At 43.6% G+C, this 16520-nt stretch overlaps 1 protein-coding gene across 6 annotated transcripts in view; it reads right to left on the bottom strand.

Annotated features, from left to right (window-relative positions):
- Positions 1-16520, bottom strand: part of FARS2 (phenylalanyl-tRNA synthetase 2, mitochondrial) — a 522892-nt gene that overhangs the window by 94705 nt on the left and 411667 nt on the right. Inside the window, exon 6 of one of the 6 annotated variants that reach the window (XM_032341011.1) lies at positions 7560-7940. The exons of the other annotated variants lie outside the window; for them this stretch is intronic. Coding sequence (XP_032196902.1) covers positions 7907-7940 — 34 coding nt within the window. The 3' untranslated portion in view covers positions 7560-7906. Of the gene's footprint in view, positions 1-7559; positions 7941-16520 lie in introns of those variants that run through there. 6 annotated transcript variants of the gene reach the window in all.

The raw sequence follows: 16520 nt of genomic DNA, 5'->3' as shown, positions 1-16520 counted from the left end.
TGCGGCGTCATTAACATTAGCTGCCGATGCCCAACAGGATGAGAGCGAGCATAAATTAAATATTTGCTAATGTGGCTGCGTATCAAATTCAAATAAAACAGGAAATAAAGTCCATCTTATATACAAGTCATCACCATTTAGAAGTGAAATTCAACAGAACTGAAGCTACTGAGCCCTACATCATCCCTTGGGGGAAAAAAAGCCAAATTTAAAAAACCTCTCATCTGTTTTCAGACCAACTATTTTTTGTCAGTGTACAGAGACTTCTGAAGGAGTGGGGCCGAGGAACAGTGGAGAGAAACTCTCTGATGGTGGGCATGAAAGCGGCGTGTGCCAGGAAACAATAAAGCAGGGGACTGGAGACAAAGCTCAGCAGCTCAGGAAACTCACACACCACAGGCATAATTCCTCATCAGTGTCAGAAAGAGCTTCTCTTGCTCGAGGAGGTGGTCACCAGCAGCCAACACAGTTGAAGAAGAGAGAGCATCTGTCTTCATCAACCCACAAAAGTTAAGGTGCATTTACCTACTGTAAACACAGACAAAAAGAAAATGCAAACTAAACGTGGCTGATGACTTCGCCTCTCCTCGCTGAGTCTCCATTTCCCTGTTTGTAAAATAACAGATTCGAACAGATCTAAGGGGTCATCTGGTTCTGACATCCTATTAATTCTATGGATTCAGCTGCTGGCTCTGTGACTGGTACTGACTATTTTTCAGGGGCTATCTTTAAAATCAAAAGATCCCTCCTCCTTCTTCTCCCCAGATTTTGGTTTTGGTGGTCACGATCTTAATTGCAGTTTGATTATTTTTGTCTGTTTTTGTATCTTCAGTGTCTAGCACTGCATATGTATAATACGTGGCAAATCTCCACCAGGCATTAAATATTGATTAAATTTTTGCCCTTTCCACCAGCAAGCTGCCTGGAGCTCCTGGTACTGTCCAGGGGAAGACTCAGCACTGTCCTGGCCCACTTGGGCGGGCTGCTGTCTTGTTAGGAAAAGAGCACTCACGGAGCATTTGCACTGGCATGTCGTCCAACTCAACGCGCATTCCAGGACCCGCAGTGGCTGTTAACCAGCAAGTGTTTCCTGAGCACATTCATGTGCTTCGCTCTTTCTCGCTCTTCCAACAAATCGCCGCCGCTTAGGACGAACGTGTTAAGTTAGTAGAGGGAGTTATGGCATTCCTCTCTGCATACCTCACCGTGCCTACTTCAGAGCATAACACATGCGAGGTACCCGGGATCTGGGGGTTAACTGAGTTCAGTGATTCAATCATCACCAGAGCCTTTTCAAGTACAGCGTCCTTGACCTTCTATGGCTATGAACCTGCCTTTCCACCTCTGGGTCCTACCAGGGGGCCAGATGCACCGCTCCTTTTTGGGTCTCTTCAATGTCAACGCCTCTACAATTACAGCCACGTCTTTCCAGATCCCTCACGACACCCTGCCATGTCACCATCTCCTTCTGTTCCGAAGGGTGGGGCTGCCATAGGCAGAAACAGGAAGCTCTCTCCTTCTGCTGAGTTGTCACCCTGCAGCTGGCTAGTGACTAGCTTTTCCTTTACCACTTGAATTCTGCCAGGGCCTGTTTTGTGAAAGAATTAAAAAGGCAATACTATATAGTTACACTTCAAAGGAAGTAGTTAAAAGAAAGAAGCACAATTTCCATTATCTTTCCAAATGGCTAAACACATTTTAGTCCCTTACGTCTCCAAAACTGTTTATAATGTACTTTTCTCTATTCTAGGTCACTAAAATGCCTGTCCAGGGCTGCATGTTTCTGGTTCAGACATCCTAATAGGAGGGGGAAATGAATACAACAGAAACATAAAGCTTAAAGCCTTATTATCAAGCAGACAGAAACCACCACGGACACACAAATCCACGCCCCTGTGTCTCCTTGACACTCTCATCTCAAATCCCTCAGGAGTGTGTGAGTACTAAGTCTCCAAGAAATTCTTCCCGCTTTGAAGACAAGCTGCATTATGGTCCCAGCATGCCTGCCCAGTCAGCATTCTCTGTGCATTCTCGAAGCTGGGCCCCATGGGCTCAAGCAACACGGCCTCCTATCCCTCTGCCCATCTCCTCCGCTGCCATCTGTCAGCTGAGGAGCCAGATAGTAAGGCTGAGAGGGTCCTCAAGGTCAGTCATCAGTCAGAAACCTAGCCCGCTGAATCTCAGGGTGAGCATTGTCTTATGTGACCACCCAGCTTCTGCTCGAACACATTCTTGGTCCTTCTTAGACAGCCCCCGTCATTAGAAAGCTGCTTGTATGGAGCTGAGATCAATCTCTCGTACTTTTTCCTACTGATCTTAGTCCAGTACACTTAGAAGTGTACTCCCTCTTCATTATGGATTGTCTCTTTAAAACAACATAAATAAAACAAAAAGCCAGTATCATCATATACAAAGGGATACAGAAAAGTAGGTCAAGAGAACTGGCAGGACCAAACTGACAGAGAGGTGTCTGTGGGAAGCCAGTTAAAAAGCAGTGAAAATGTCCAACTGCCCTTGAACAACAAGGGGATAGACCCTTGGGAATCTCCAGAGATCATAGTTATAAAATTCAACAAGTGTATAATATAATAAGTGTCTGCTCCGAGGAAGAACCCACATTAGTGCTAAAGGGACAGAGATGAGGTTCCCGTCCTCAACATCTCATGTTCTACTGAGAGAAGCAGACAAGTCCAGAGCTAAACATAATACAATGTCCCTCATTCAAAGAATCTACAGCCATGGAATTAAGGGTTACTTTGTGATTTTCAGATGATGCTTTTTAGGAATTAATATTCATTTAAAAGAGAAGTGGGGGAAATCAGTTTGGGGCTGTGGATATGCCAGGGAAATCACTGGTGGAAGACTCAGGAGACACATGCAGACTCTCGGGCTCACGAATCCATGACTGGGGTTTGGGGGCTCATTTGCCAGGTGAGAGGTGATGCCCTTGGTTCCCCAGTGTGGCCCTCAGTGCAATGCTGGTGGTCTCGAGCACCAGCTCAGCCTAGACAACCTTTTCTCAGTGGGACTGAGTTGAAGGAGCCTACTTGGCTCTTAGCCACTCTGGTATCTTTGATTTCCAGCTCCTTCTCTCCTCTTCCAGTGCAGGAGAGTTTCTATTTTCAGTATGAAATTAGCATAGAGATGAAGCCATTTCAGGGGACATACAGTGACTTGACATAGCAGACATTACGTTTTTCATTTCTAAAATGAAAAAGTTTCCCTTTTTCTTTAGAATCCCAAGACTGCCACTTAATTTGTGTTCGGTCTGCACTTCCACGGCTGAGCTGTCAGCAGTGGGTCCCGCTGAGGAAGGCTGAGGAAGGTGGAGGAAGACGGTAGCTCTGGGCTGGGAACAAAGCCATGTTCCCGCAGGGACCTGTGAGCACCTGCAGGGCATATGGTGCCGGCAGCACGTGGACAGCTCGTCCTGTGTGCCCCCAGCAGACACACTGACATGGCCCGGGAGCAAACAACAGCAGTGCTGGGGTCATCTTTTCTCGAGATCTATAGGGCAGGACCTGGTCCAAATTCACTCCAGATCTGTCTCTGGCTTCCCTCACATCATGTCCGAGACATCTTCACCGTCCTTTACGACAGGATTACTTGTCACCTCTCTTCCTACTGGAACAAATTTTCTGAGTCGCTGGGCTGGGACGAATGACAAATTTGCCATGGAACTAGCCCCGCCCCTTCTTCCACACTAGGTTTTGTCTTTTTTTAGGTTTTCTCACATCCCTCTTGTCTGCTCTTTTAAGCTCTTAAGTTCTCTCCACTTTTTCGTTAGTGGGTTGCTTCTGATCTCATTGGAAAACATTCTCTGAATCATTAACAATACAAGACGCTATAGAAAGCTGTCTGCTGGTGGGCCCAAAGGCAATCTCCCTTCAATGTCAATGTCAGAGCTTTTCAATTAAGGGAGCAGAGTGGCTCTGAATAACACTGGATCTTTACAGCAAATGATTCCATCCAAACAGACTTAGGAAGAACGTTTTCTAGAAAGTTCAATCATCTGATTCCTCTGCCACATAATTTAAAAGAGCTGAAAAGGTATGTTTCTTATCTGTACCAGGCTGGCTGGAGCTATTCCCTGTCTCTGAGAGCCATGTGGGGCCCCCTGGGAGGGTGTCTTTAAAACAAAGGGAATAAATACTGCAGATTGTATATATGAGCAATGATAAATTAAGATTGATAATACACAATCTTATTACTAGAGGTCATATTAATTGAGACACTGAAAAACTGGGCCTACAGTAACCTAATTTCAAAGCTGCATGTGATGAAAACGAAGTGTCTCCTACACAGAACCGCCAACAAGAGGAGGCGGTAGAAGATAAGAGACTTCGGAAGCACATTCTAGTATCTACAATAACAGCTAGACTCTATTTTTTAAGAAGGCTTTATTTATTTATTCGAGAGAAGACAGAACATGTGAGCATGAGTCGGTGGTGGGGAGGGACAAAGGGAAAGGAGGAGGCGTGGAGGAGAGGGAGAGGCAGACTCCCCACTGAGCAGGGAGCCTAATGCAGGACTCGATCCCAGGACCCGAGGCTCATGACCTGAGCTGAAGGTAGACGCCTAACCACTGAGCCACCCAGGCGCCCCACAGCTAGAGTCTATTAAGTGCTTATGATGTGTCAGGCATTGTTTTAGGTAAATTAACTCTTTCAGTCCTTATAATAATCACACGAGATGGGTAGTATTAGGCTTCTTTTATATAGAAGTAAAAAGGGAGCACAAAGAAGTTATAACCTGCCCAGGGGCACACGTGGCCAACATTCAGACTTAGCCAGTCTCCCCTGAGGATCTCCCCTTTTGACCACTGCCATGCCAGTTACACATTGCTAGCTTCTCACGAAAGAACCTGGAAAGTTAACTAATTAGCATTCCTTTATTAGAATCGTAATTTTGACTAATAGCTAAAAGTAGAATTACGTGTCTTGACACATGTTTCAACTAACCTAAATACACTTGCTCCTAAATCAGTTCAAACAGTAAAGGCCAGAGGGGGCAGCACCAAGTTCTGGAAGCTGGCAGTGTGGCTAACTACTTGCACGTAGCTGCCGGCGTGCGGTTAACACAGAGCGCACAGGTGTTACGACGATGATTGTCATATTTCATAAATTACATTCTGCTATTCACAGGGAAGTCCCTGCAAAACTAAAGTAATAATATGCATATAGAACAGCAGCAATAACACTGTAAGCAACGGGGACACGTAACAAATGAAAAATACGGTCTGTAATAAAGAGCCGGGAGAAGAAGAGAATATTGAGGGGGAAAAATGTTGTGAATTTAAAAACATCTTGAGGCAGGATAACCCATGGTAAAAATTTTGTAAAAAATTACAGTGGCCTGGGTCCATGTCAAACATAAGCCCAACTAGGAAATCTAAGCAGAACAATAAAAACATTTTTCCTTTCTTCAATGTAAAATAGCTTTCTGTCCAGTTGAACACGCTAACTTCAAGAGATCAGTTCGGCAAAAGGCTTCCCAAAGAAGGAAGGAGGCTGGGTTGGCCTGTGTCGGTAATGTGAGACCCGTAGGAAGGCTCTGGAGAGCAGGCTCACTCACCCCCGTTCACGGCACCCGGCACACACAGCCTGGCTTCTCCACTCCGCCAGGCTATTTCAAATGTTCTCCATTATCCTCAAACCACCCTGACCTGACCACTTCCTCATTCATCTTCAAGAAAGCCCTCCCACTTACTTCACAGAGCAAAGAGAAGCCACTCAGGTGGGAACTCCAGCAATTTCTAATTGCTGAATTGAGAAGTCGGTAGTGTCTGTCTCTCCTTTCCAAGGTCAACTCTGTTCACCTCCTTCACTCAGCTTTGGGTACCATGAGGTCCTGCCTTTTCTCAAGAACAATGCACCACTCGGTATCCCCTTTTTCTCTTCTTCCTGCATATAATCATTCTCTCCTTCTCTACCGGATCTTTCTATTGACTTTCTAATAGACTCTATTTCTTAGAGGAGTTTTGGGTTCACAGTAAAATGGCGAGGTAGGCGCAGAGATTTCCCATATACTCCCTGCTCCCCACAATCAGCGCCCCCTGACAGAGGCTACATTTGTTACAACAGAGCACCCTACACTGACACATCCTTCTCACCTAAGTCCATACTTTATATTGGGGTCCAACCCTGGTGTTTTTCTGTTAACTTCTAAACACACTGAAGTTTACTACTTTCTTCCAGAACTTTCCTTGACCTGTGCAACCCCTCCAACTACAACCTTGCCTCTCTGCTTCCCTCTTGAGTTGTCTCTACTCACTGTTTCCGTTTCCTCTCATCCTACCTTTTCCTCAATCCACTTTAACTTTGCCTCTACCTCCCCAGAGTGCTCATGTTCACTAACTTCACCAAAGACTCCGGTGTAAGCCTAAATACAATGACCTTTTGTTAGTCATTAGTCTTCTGATGTGTTGCGGTATGTTGGCTACCCTCATTACCTTGAAATGCACACATCCCTTGGCTTCCACAACCCACATGCCCTGGCTCTCTCACTTCTCCAGCTCTGCCTATTCCTCTTCAGGTTTGTTAACTTATACCTGGTCACTGAATGCCTGAGTTCCCTCCAGATTCACCCGAAGTCCCTTGTTATCCTCACTCCATTCTTCTAGTCAGTCTTCTCCACACCCTCAGTATCAATTATATCCTAAATGAAGATTATACCCACAAATGTATATTCTAGTCCCCATGTCTCCCGGGTCCAGACTATTTCAAACTACCTGTGCAACATGTTTACCTCAGCATCTCAGGTGAACTTCAAGGTCGATGTGTTCAAACCTAAATCTTGACTGCTGATGTCCATTTTATCAACAAATGGCAACACTGTCTGTCCAGTTCCGTAAGTCAGACACTTGGTGTCATCTATTATGTGTCCTCACAGTCAATGAAGTAGCAAATTCCGGAAGGCTCTGTTCACTTCCCTCACCCCCTTGGCCATAACCATAGTCCCAGCTACCATCACCTCTAGTGTAGCTCTGGCAATAACCTCATCTTGGTCCGGTGGTCCCACTTTCCCCTTCCAATCTATTCTCCACAGAGTGGCCAGAAAACGTCTTTTTGCAAAGCAAATCAAATCATGTAAAATGGCTTTGTTTAAAACATTTTGGGGCTTCCTGTCACTCTTGATAAAGTGAGACATCTCTACACAGCCAATAAGGCTTAGCATGGTCTGGCTGTACCTACTTCCACTGCCTCGTTATCACATTTCCCCTTTTGTTCAGCTATACTGGCCTTCTTATTGGGTCCCTGATGCATCATGTTTTTCCTGCCAGACCTTTGCCAGCACTGTTCCTCAGCTTCGAATGTTCTTTTCTTTCCCACCTCACACACAACCTTGATCCCAATGTTTAGCTATTCTTAAAACACCATACTGATAACACTTAACCAAGTTGTCATTTCACATTTACATGTAATTTTTATTAAGATTTTATTTATTTATTTATTTGACAGGGAGAGAGGGAACACAAGCAGGGGGAGTGGGAGAGGAAGAAGCAGGCTTCCCGATGAGCAGGGCTCAATCCCAGAACCCTGGGATCATGACCTGAGCTGAAGGCAGATGCTTAACAACCGAGTCAACCAGGCATCCACATTTATATGTAATTTTATAATTTAGTTTCTCCATCTAGTCTCAACTGGAAGCTCTTCACAAATATCAGGCCTGTCTGTTTTTGCTTTCTATTGTAACTACAGTGCCTGGCACACAGTAGACATTTAGGTGAATGATACTTAGGTGAAATACATAATGAAGGAACGGACCACTGAATGAAGGTGGTAACCACACTGTGACGGAGGGAGTGCAGGATTGGTAAGTGGCATTCTCTTTGTAGAGTGGGGTGAAGAAGGAAGGTGGCTGCTTCATTCTGGAGCAAGAGCGAGGTCTACCAGCAAGACCTCTTTCAGAAATGACACATTCTGGACACGTTCCTCAACCTAAGAGGAAGGAAAGGGAAAGAAGGAAGAGAGAGAAGATAGGAAAGCAAGGTTTCCAACCCATTTAAAAATGTAATTGCCCCTGAGAAGATACATTTTAAAATTCATTCTAGTAACTAACACATGAAATATCTGTGAAAGCCTTAGGAGGATTTAGCAGGACTGAAACGGTCTTCAGTGCACCTGTCATATTTGTGTCACAGTTCTTTTAACATATCTTTGTACGTTATTCTTTATATGCCTTCTCCTTCAACTGGATTAGAAATTACTGGAAGCCAAGGACTATGATTTTCTTTCCCAATTATGTAGCACTGAAGTGACCCTGGTGTCCGGCATAGCTTAGGCACTCATGAGTGTGTATGTGTGTGTTTTAAGGTTTTATTTATTTATTCATTGAGAGAGAGAGAGAGCGCAACTGAGAGCGAGCATAGGGGAAGGGCAGAGGGAGAGAGAGAATCTCAAGCAAGCTCTGTGCTGGGCATGGAGCCTGACTTGGGGCTTGATTTCACAACCCTGAGATCATGACATAGGCCGAAACCAAGAGTCAGATGCTCAACCAGCTGAGCCATCCAGGTGCCTCTCCTAGTGTTTTTTGATGGAGGATTCAGATAGAAAAAGAAGGAATTGGATAAATGTAAAGATAGGCATCAAAAACAAGCTGCCTGGTTTACAACTGTGTAGATGGGCTAAAACAGTATCTGCCAAACAAGTACATCACCCTGACATGGGGCACTCCAGTGTAGGGGAATGAGCAGTGGGCTGGAAAGCAGAAGACAATTCTGTAATTATCTATTCACCTGACCATCACCTCTCTAAATTGTGAGTTCGTCAAGAGATGGCAGGCCTTTTGGTCTTTATGTAGTGTAAATGTGATTCTCTTCTCAATCCCCTTAATTTAGTTACCAGATGAATCAAAATCAAGTCGCAGATCTCTAACTAGCAGATTAGTCTTGGCTAGAAAAGTCTTATCTCTCTGGGTTTAGGAATCTCCACAGTAAAATGACACAGTAGGAGAATATGCTCTTCAAGATCCTTCTCTCAGGTCTCACATTTGATGAATATATAATTAAACACCCAAACAGGCAGAGAAAAGCTGGGGAAAGCCAAGGACTAAGCAATCGTACTAAGTACAATAAGTCACATGTGACTATGAGAAATCTCCCATAATGCTAATCGTAACAGGTATTGCTAACAAGGATCACGATAAAGGAGCAACTGTAGTCCAATATTGGCAATTTGCATAAAAATTGCTCAATGTATTGCAAAATATTATAGGGAACAATTATAAAACAGAGGTGAACAGCAGTGTCAAGTAACCTGGTCGCTCAGGAGGCAGTAATTCAAATAAAAAATAACCCAAATCTGAAATAGGATATGAGCATACAGGAACTCTTTTTACAAGCAGCATCTATGGAAAAGATGATCAAGCAATCTGACAAGCGGTTAAAATGATCTAACAACTTGGTTTTATCTTGAAGAAGAAAATGTTTAATTTCTCCTAAAATGCATCTCCCCCCAAAATTTCTGACAAACATCCCAGTCACATATTTTGCTAACAATGTATCTATCTCATTCTGGAAAAATTTAGTTCATTAATGGAAAATTCTTGGCAACTTCCCTCCAGTTTACACAATGTAAATGCCACCACAGCTATGACAATAAAGTGCTAGGCGATGTATTATTTCTTAAAGAAACAAGTGTACGAGGAGATAATTACTGTAGATAAATGTAGTTAAATGACGGTCTCAGACCCCAGAAGGATACATTTGCATAGCTCAGTGTTCACTTCCTTGAAGCATTTACATGTTATATTTGGCTGTAACTATTGGGGATGAAAATCTTGTAAAAATGTGTTCATGCTTCCAATCTCTGCAGAGTAATAATAACTTAGTAATAACCACCAATGTTTACTAACTTTGTGCCAGACAGTCCTAAGTCCCTTTATACCTTCATTTATATAATCTTCACGGCAACCCCGAGGAAGGCACTGTTTCTTATTATTCCCCCATCTCACAGATGTGGAAATGGAGGCACAGAGAAGCTAAACAATTTGCCTAGGGCAACATGGCAAGTAAGTGGCGAAGCCAAGATCTGAACCCAGGCAGCTGGCCTCCAAGCCCATGCTCTTAACCACAAAGTGATACTGGGCCTTTACAAACTACTGACCATACAAAATGTTCACTTTTATTGAAAACAGAGTTACAAACTGGACACAGTTTTTGAAGATGACTCTGTGTTCCCTTTCAGTATTCTCTGCTTTTAAAAACCATTAATGCAATTCAGGCTTCATGGAGCTAAATGCATATAAATCCCAATGGAGCACTAATAACCAAAATCCCTTTGACGCCAGAACCTCATTTACGCGGGCAAGGACTCTACAACAACCCACCGCCAGAACCAGTGCTACTGTTGCCACCTTCCCACTTCTTGCTGGTTAAAACCTCTGTGTCGCAAATGGAGTGGACTTCAGTGATCTAAAAGGAGGGCAAATATTTAAGTGATTTCCCATATCTGATCTTCCATGTCATTTCCTCTCCTAAGCTTGACTGGACAATCTGATCAGCGCAGCAGAGTGGAAAAGATGCCCTCACGGCACCCAGCGATCCTTCATCTGGGTTCGGCCAGAATGATTTAAGCTCTTCGGCCCCCATTTAGATAAAGTCTTCTCCCTGAAAAGATACAGGAATCAGACTTCTAAGCTGAGGGGGAGCTGGTAGCTGAACAGTAATAAAGGGCACTTCCTATTATGTTTTATTTTTTGGAGATATACACCCACAAAAAGAGGACTCAGGGATAAGAGCTGAAAAGAATTTTCAAGGCTTTTACATATTTTTATATATATTTTAAATATTATTATATACATATTATACAAAATGCCTGTACATATAATGCAATGTACATATATAATATACAATCTGTACATATAATATAATGTACATATAATACATGTAAAATACATGCAAATAAAATGTGTAATGTGTACATACTACTTATGTTACTGAATTATATGTGAAATGTGTAATGTTTTAGTGCCTGTATTGTATCTATAAAGTATCTATCAAAAGGCAGTCAGGTGACATTTGCTGGGTGACCAAAGACTACAATATGGGTAACCATTCGCAAGCTTTCGATTCTCACTGGAAAACACCACCCGGATGCTTAAAACATCTATAGCAGAGAACAAGCTCAAGGAGAAACACGCTGGTGGTCTAGGCTTTGTTTACAAGTTCACTGCTCCGGCCAGTGGGCAAGAATTAAATGAAAGACAAAGCAGATTGCTGAAGCACGTGATTCTCTCAGTATTTCCTCTTGTTCAGGGGCAGGAGAAAGAATGGTCCCCCACAGATGTCTGCATCCTCGTCCCTGGAACCTGTTTGCTTCCAAGCAGAGGGGACTCTGCAACTGTGATTAAGTTGAGGGTCGTGAGGTGGGGAGTGTGAGTGGTGGGGTGGGCTCAATGTGATCACAAGGAATCCTGACAGACAGGGGCAGGAGCGTCAGAGTCAGAGGAGATGAGAGGCAAGAGGCAGAAATCTGGGTGATGGGAGGAAGGGGCCACGAGTCAAGGGAGGCAGGTGGCCTCTGGAAGCCAGAAGACGGAGGGAATTTTCCCATCAGAGCCTCCAGAGGGAACCAGCTCTTGACCTCAGCCCAGTTAAACTGGTTTCAGTCCTTGACCTCCACAGTTGTAAGCTAATAAAGCCCTACTGTCTTAAGCCATGAAGTCTGTGGCAATTTGTTACGAATATAGCTACTACAGAGTGAAAGGCAGGATTCTGGGCACAAAAAAAAATGAAAAAAAAAATCAAGTTGAAAGGAATATTACTCAAATGGTAAGGAAAGAGGGTTTTCTCAGCTCCTATGGTAGAAACTCAAGCTTTATTAGGTTTAAGGAAGACAAAATTTGGCTAGGAAGACATAGTGAGAGAAAAACATTATAATTAGGACAGGTGCGGGAAGACAGCCACTGCCCGGGCTCGAGCACAGTGGGGTGGGTGGCTTCTGACACACGGAGGAGCGCAGGAAACACGTAAATGTGTTCAGCACAATCTTTACAACGGCTGGGTTCCACCCTCATGAGTTTCAGGTCTTCAGGTCTGAAAAGTTTTTTGGTCTTACGATTCTCCTTATCAAGCCTTCCACTAATCCTAAGAAGAAACACACTCCCCCAAGCCGAGGGGCAACCAATGCTGCCCAAGCTATTATTCACGAAGGATGCATCCGTCAGGCAACATCCTTGTTTGAAGGATAAATATTTTAAACAGCAACTCCAGGAAAAAATTTTAAAATTCTGATTTTATTTTCCTGAAATGATCAGCTACCACTGAAGAGAAGGACTGGGAAAGGCTGGGCTGACCTAGGATCTGCCAAGAGGAAACACACGGACATGGTGCAGGTTCAGGAAAGGCTGTGATGACCCATCAAAGATTCTTCTTCTTGCATGACCAAGCTGGGCTGGGGCAGCCCAGCTTTTTTCAGCGAGCCTGTTCCTCCTCTCCCAGAAGGTCTGAGGGCCCTCGCTGGACTCTGAGTCTATGGCCAAAGGGCCAGCTGACGGGCACTGCTCATTTTATTAGTGATGTCATGGATGCTAGCTACCAAAGAACTCAGGGCACCGTTGACACCGTACTTATACACAGCACCCTTATCAGTCAAAGCCTGAGACAGTCAAGAACAGCCCTGCTGAAGGCTAAACATCACGTGCACATTACAGAGGAAACTTCTGGTCAAAGAACACAAATCAGAGTCAGAACAGAGGAGATACAACCTACCCTTTTCAAATGTCTGCCTAAGCAGCTGCTGTGAGGGAAGAGGTGCCAGCTGGGCTAGGTACTCTACGAAGGGGGCTCTGTTTTATTCACTGAAGGCACACTCACTGCCCAGAGAACCACCTGACATAGGGCAGGCACTCACATTTGTGGAATGAGCAAGGGAATGAGTGAAAGGAGGCTGGAATTTGTTTGTTTTATAACTACAATATGGCAAATCTTTAAGACAACTCACTGGAACTCTTCCTGGTCGCGGAAATGAGATCTCTGCCCTCTGAACCCCCGCAACGAGGGCCTGTTTGATGCTCTCATATGCTATTCTCCTCAGTCTTGGGCTGCCGTTACTCAGTTCTTAATGAGTTCCCTCTCCAAAACAAACTATGAAAGGCTAAGGGTTGAGCCTGTCATGTCTGTCATGTATCTGTGGCAGACAGTCCCATGTTTCCCACGAAGTAGGTGCTCAATAAATACTAATAGATATGAATCGGCAAAGCATCTTTTCTTCAATTTTTCTGGAGAGGTGGGGTCACTTGGATCATGGTAGAACACAGTAGATCAATATACTCTTTTATTCAAACTCATAATTATCCTATACAAGAACTAGTGTAAAATAAGAAGTGATCCCCCAATAGGAAGAAGGATTCTCTAATATCCTAGTGATAAATCAATATCCTAGGCTTTTCCAGAAGCAAAAAGCATTTTTAAGTCAATTTTTAATTTTTAAGTCAATTTTAAGTCCATTTAAAATTTTTAAGTCAATTTATCAATACAAAAGCCTTGATACTAATACAGATTTATACACATATATATAGGACTAGATTTACTAATAGGCTTTCCCTATCTTTGAAGTAAGAAGAGATAAAAATAAAATGCAGATTGCATTGAACAAATAGCATATGGCATGCTTTATAAATATATACATTTTTGTCTCTCTCTACCTCACACACACAAACCCCAAACTCAGTCTTTAAGATACTGGCCCCTTGCCCTACTTTGAGGTGTCCAAACAGAAACCTTCGGGATCTCTGATGCTGTCATTTCCTTACAGACTGTCTGGAGGGAAGCTTGTCCATTCCCACCAGTCAGGAAATGTGCTGGATGCTCGGGGCTCAGAACACAGTGAGATGCTTTTAATGCCCCTTCCCATGAAGGCTGGAGGTTTCTCTCAGCACATTAGGTCCAGCTTAGAACTGGCCATTTGCTGTGCCTGCATCCAGGGCCCCAACAGGGGCCGGAGATGCTAACAAGTACTGATCAAAAGTCTCCGTCAATAGAATTCCCTACTTTTCTCTTCTTCACTGAACATTAATGACTGAGAAATGAAAGGGCTGAAGGGTAGCTGCGCGATGGAAAGTGGGCAGGCAAGAGAGCCACACACCAATCTTTTGATTTCTGCATGTGCTAGGAACTCGGTGCCTTGGAAGAACAAGGGAGGACAATTAACATTTACTGAGTTTGTAGGAAGATCAAACAAATTTATTTTTTTTTTTAACAGTCCTGCCTGCCAGGTATTCCTTTCTAAAATTTAGTTTTCATTTTTATCAAAGTTATATTTGCACATATTTGAAGAGCCAAGAATTCTAAGGGCTTATTCCCAAACGCCGCAGGCCCCAACCCAATCCTGCCGCAGTCTGCTCTGTGGAGGCAACCTGCTCTCACCTCCTCTAGTAGGATGGCTCGCTATCTCTCTCTCTATCTTTAAATAAGATACTGGTATGGCTGTGTCTTGGAGTTTTGTGTGCTTTTTCATTTTAGGTATTATATATTAACTCTGCATTGCAGAAGAAAAACACTCAGCTCTTTCACACCTCATTCCTCCCACACTGCCATTCTGCGCAGGCATATGGCCCACCGTCGTCCCAGTAAAGGTAGGTTGAGACATTCATTGGCTCGCCCTATTATGTGTGAATGCAGAGACGGTGATTACTTTTCTTCTCCTGTGCAACTTTTTGCTTTTCCTGGCTTTAATAGCTGTGTTGACTTTTCATCTGTGTTGTTGCTACACACGTGTACATTCCCACACTCTCCTCCTGTTGTGAGGGAGGTGGAAGGCATGTGGCAGTGGTCATGAGTGTGCACTGCCTGGGTTCAAATCTCAGCTTTGCCACTTACTGGCTATGTAACTTTAGACTAATTATTTAAGCACTGGGTGCCTCAATTCCCTCATTTGTATATGGAAGATAATAATGATCAACTGTCTAATGACCACTCTTAGGATGTAACTGTGAATACATGTCTGCTTAGAAGTGTATCTGATACATGCTGGCTTTGCAATAAATGTAAGTGATCATGATGGCTATTGTTAAGGATTCAATTATTATACCCTGCTAAAGTCTCCCCTGGAGCCTTCTGATCTGCTCCAATCTGGATGGATCAGCTTCGGGAAGATTGCAGCATAACTAGGCTGGCTTTGGGATGGTCATTCCCTGGCACCCTGGGGACACTCTGCCTCTCTCCGATGTTAGGTCTCCTGCTTCATCTCCTACCTTGTCTTGGCTTACTTCTCATTTTGGTGGAATGTCCTCTACTAGCTGAAGGCATCATTCTTCTACCATGAGGTTTGATGGATGGTATGGCCAAACATCAGATTCTAGGTTGAAAATTATTTTTGTTCAAGCTTTTGAAGGCATTGCTCTTATGGTTTCTAGAGCTACTGCCAAAATATATGATGTCATTCTAACTCCTGATTCATACTGTGTCTCTCTGAGCTTTGAGGATCTTCTCTTGTCTCCATCTCTCTGTCAGGCCCTGAGAGTCTTGGCATGACTCTAATTTTTGTTCATTGCCCTGGGTACTTAGTGAGTCTTTGCAATGTGGAAATGCACATTTTCTTACGTTTTTCTCCGAAATTTTCTTTTTTATTTTAGGAGGACTCAACTTTAGTTTTCAATTCTCCTACTGACTTCTACATTTCTGCTATCACATTTCTAATTTTTAAGAGCTCCTTTTGTTCTCTGAATATTCCATTTTTAAGCGAGTCTTTGTTTTTGTTCCAAAAGCATTAGCATCTTTTACTTCTCTGAGGATGTTAGAGGCAAGTTCTTTTTTTCATATTTTTTTCTCCCTCCACACTCTAAAGTTCCTTCAAGCTGCATCTATTGCTTTTGTTTTTGCTTTGGTCCTACGTTGCAAATGCCTGGTACTTCTTGGATGTGTGCTGGTATTTCAGGAAGAGCTGCTGAGAGCCCTGTGTGTTTGTGCATGCCCCTTGTGGAAGGCTAGGTCTTTACCTCACTGTCACTGTAAAACTGTGCTGTTAGTATAATAGCATTTTGACAGGTAACTGAGCTTAATGCTTGTTAATAGGCTACCTTTAATCAAAAGTCTATTAACTGTACTTCTTAGGTAAGGTAACAGAGGTACCAGGAGAGGGGCTCACTGGAGAGTGACTTATGTGCTCTGTTTCTTGGGGAACCTCTGTCAGTCTATTAAGCTCTTTCCTCATGGGCTGGTAAGTTCCCCACAGTGGCTATTCCCATCATCCCACAAGGATGGGGGTGGTAACTCAAATGGCTAGGATTCAGGGAGGCAAGTAGTTGAAGAAGGTGGGGGTCCTCAGTACCCAGCTAGTAAACTTCCCCTTCATCCCCAAAACTAGAGATCTTCTGCTTTATCTTCCTGAGAAAGATCTTTAGCCTTCTCTCAAGATGAAGGCTTGTTGGTTACTGGGCTATAGCAGTACATACTACACAGAAACTGGGGAGAAAATCTGCTTCCTGTCTTTACCACTCATCCCTCACTCGCCACTCCAAAGGGAACTGGTACAACTGAGGCCCAAACACTGTAGTTTAGGTTGGGTTGCTTCTTGGTT

This window comes from Mustela erminea, chromosome 4 (assembly GCF_009829155.1).
Source record: "Mustela erminea isolate mMusErm1 chromosome 4, mMusErm1.Pri, whole genome shotgun sequence".
NCBI lineage: Eukaryota > Metazoa > Chordata > Mammalia > Carnivora > Mustelidae > Mustela > Mustela erminea.
Note: the sequence above shows the minus strand (reverse complement) of the source record. Positions and strands in the feature narration are given on the sequence as shown.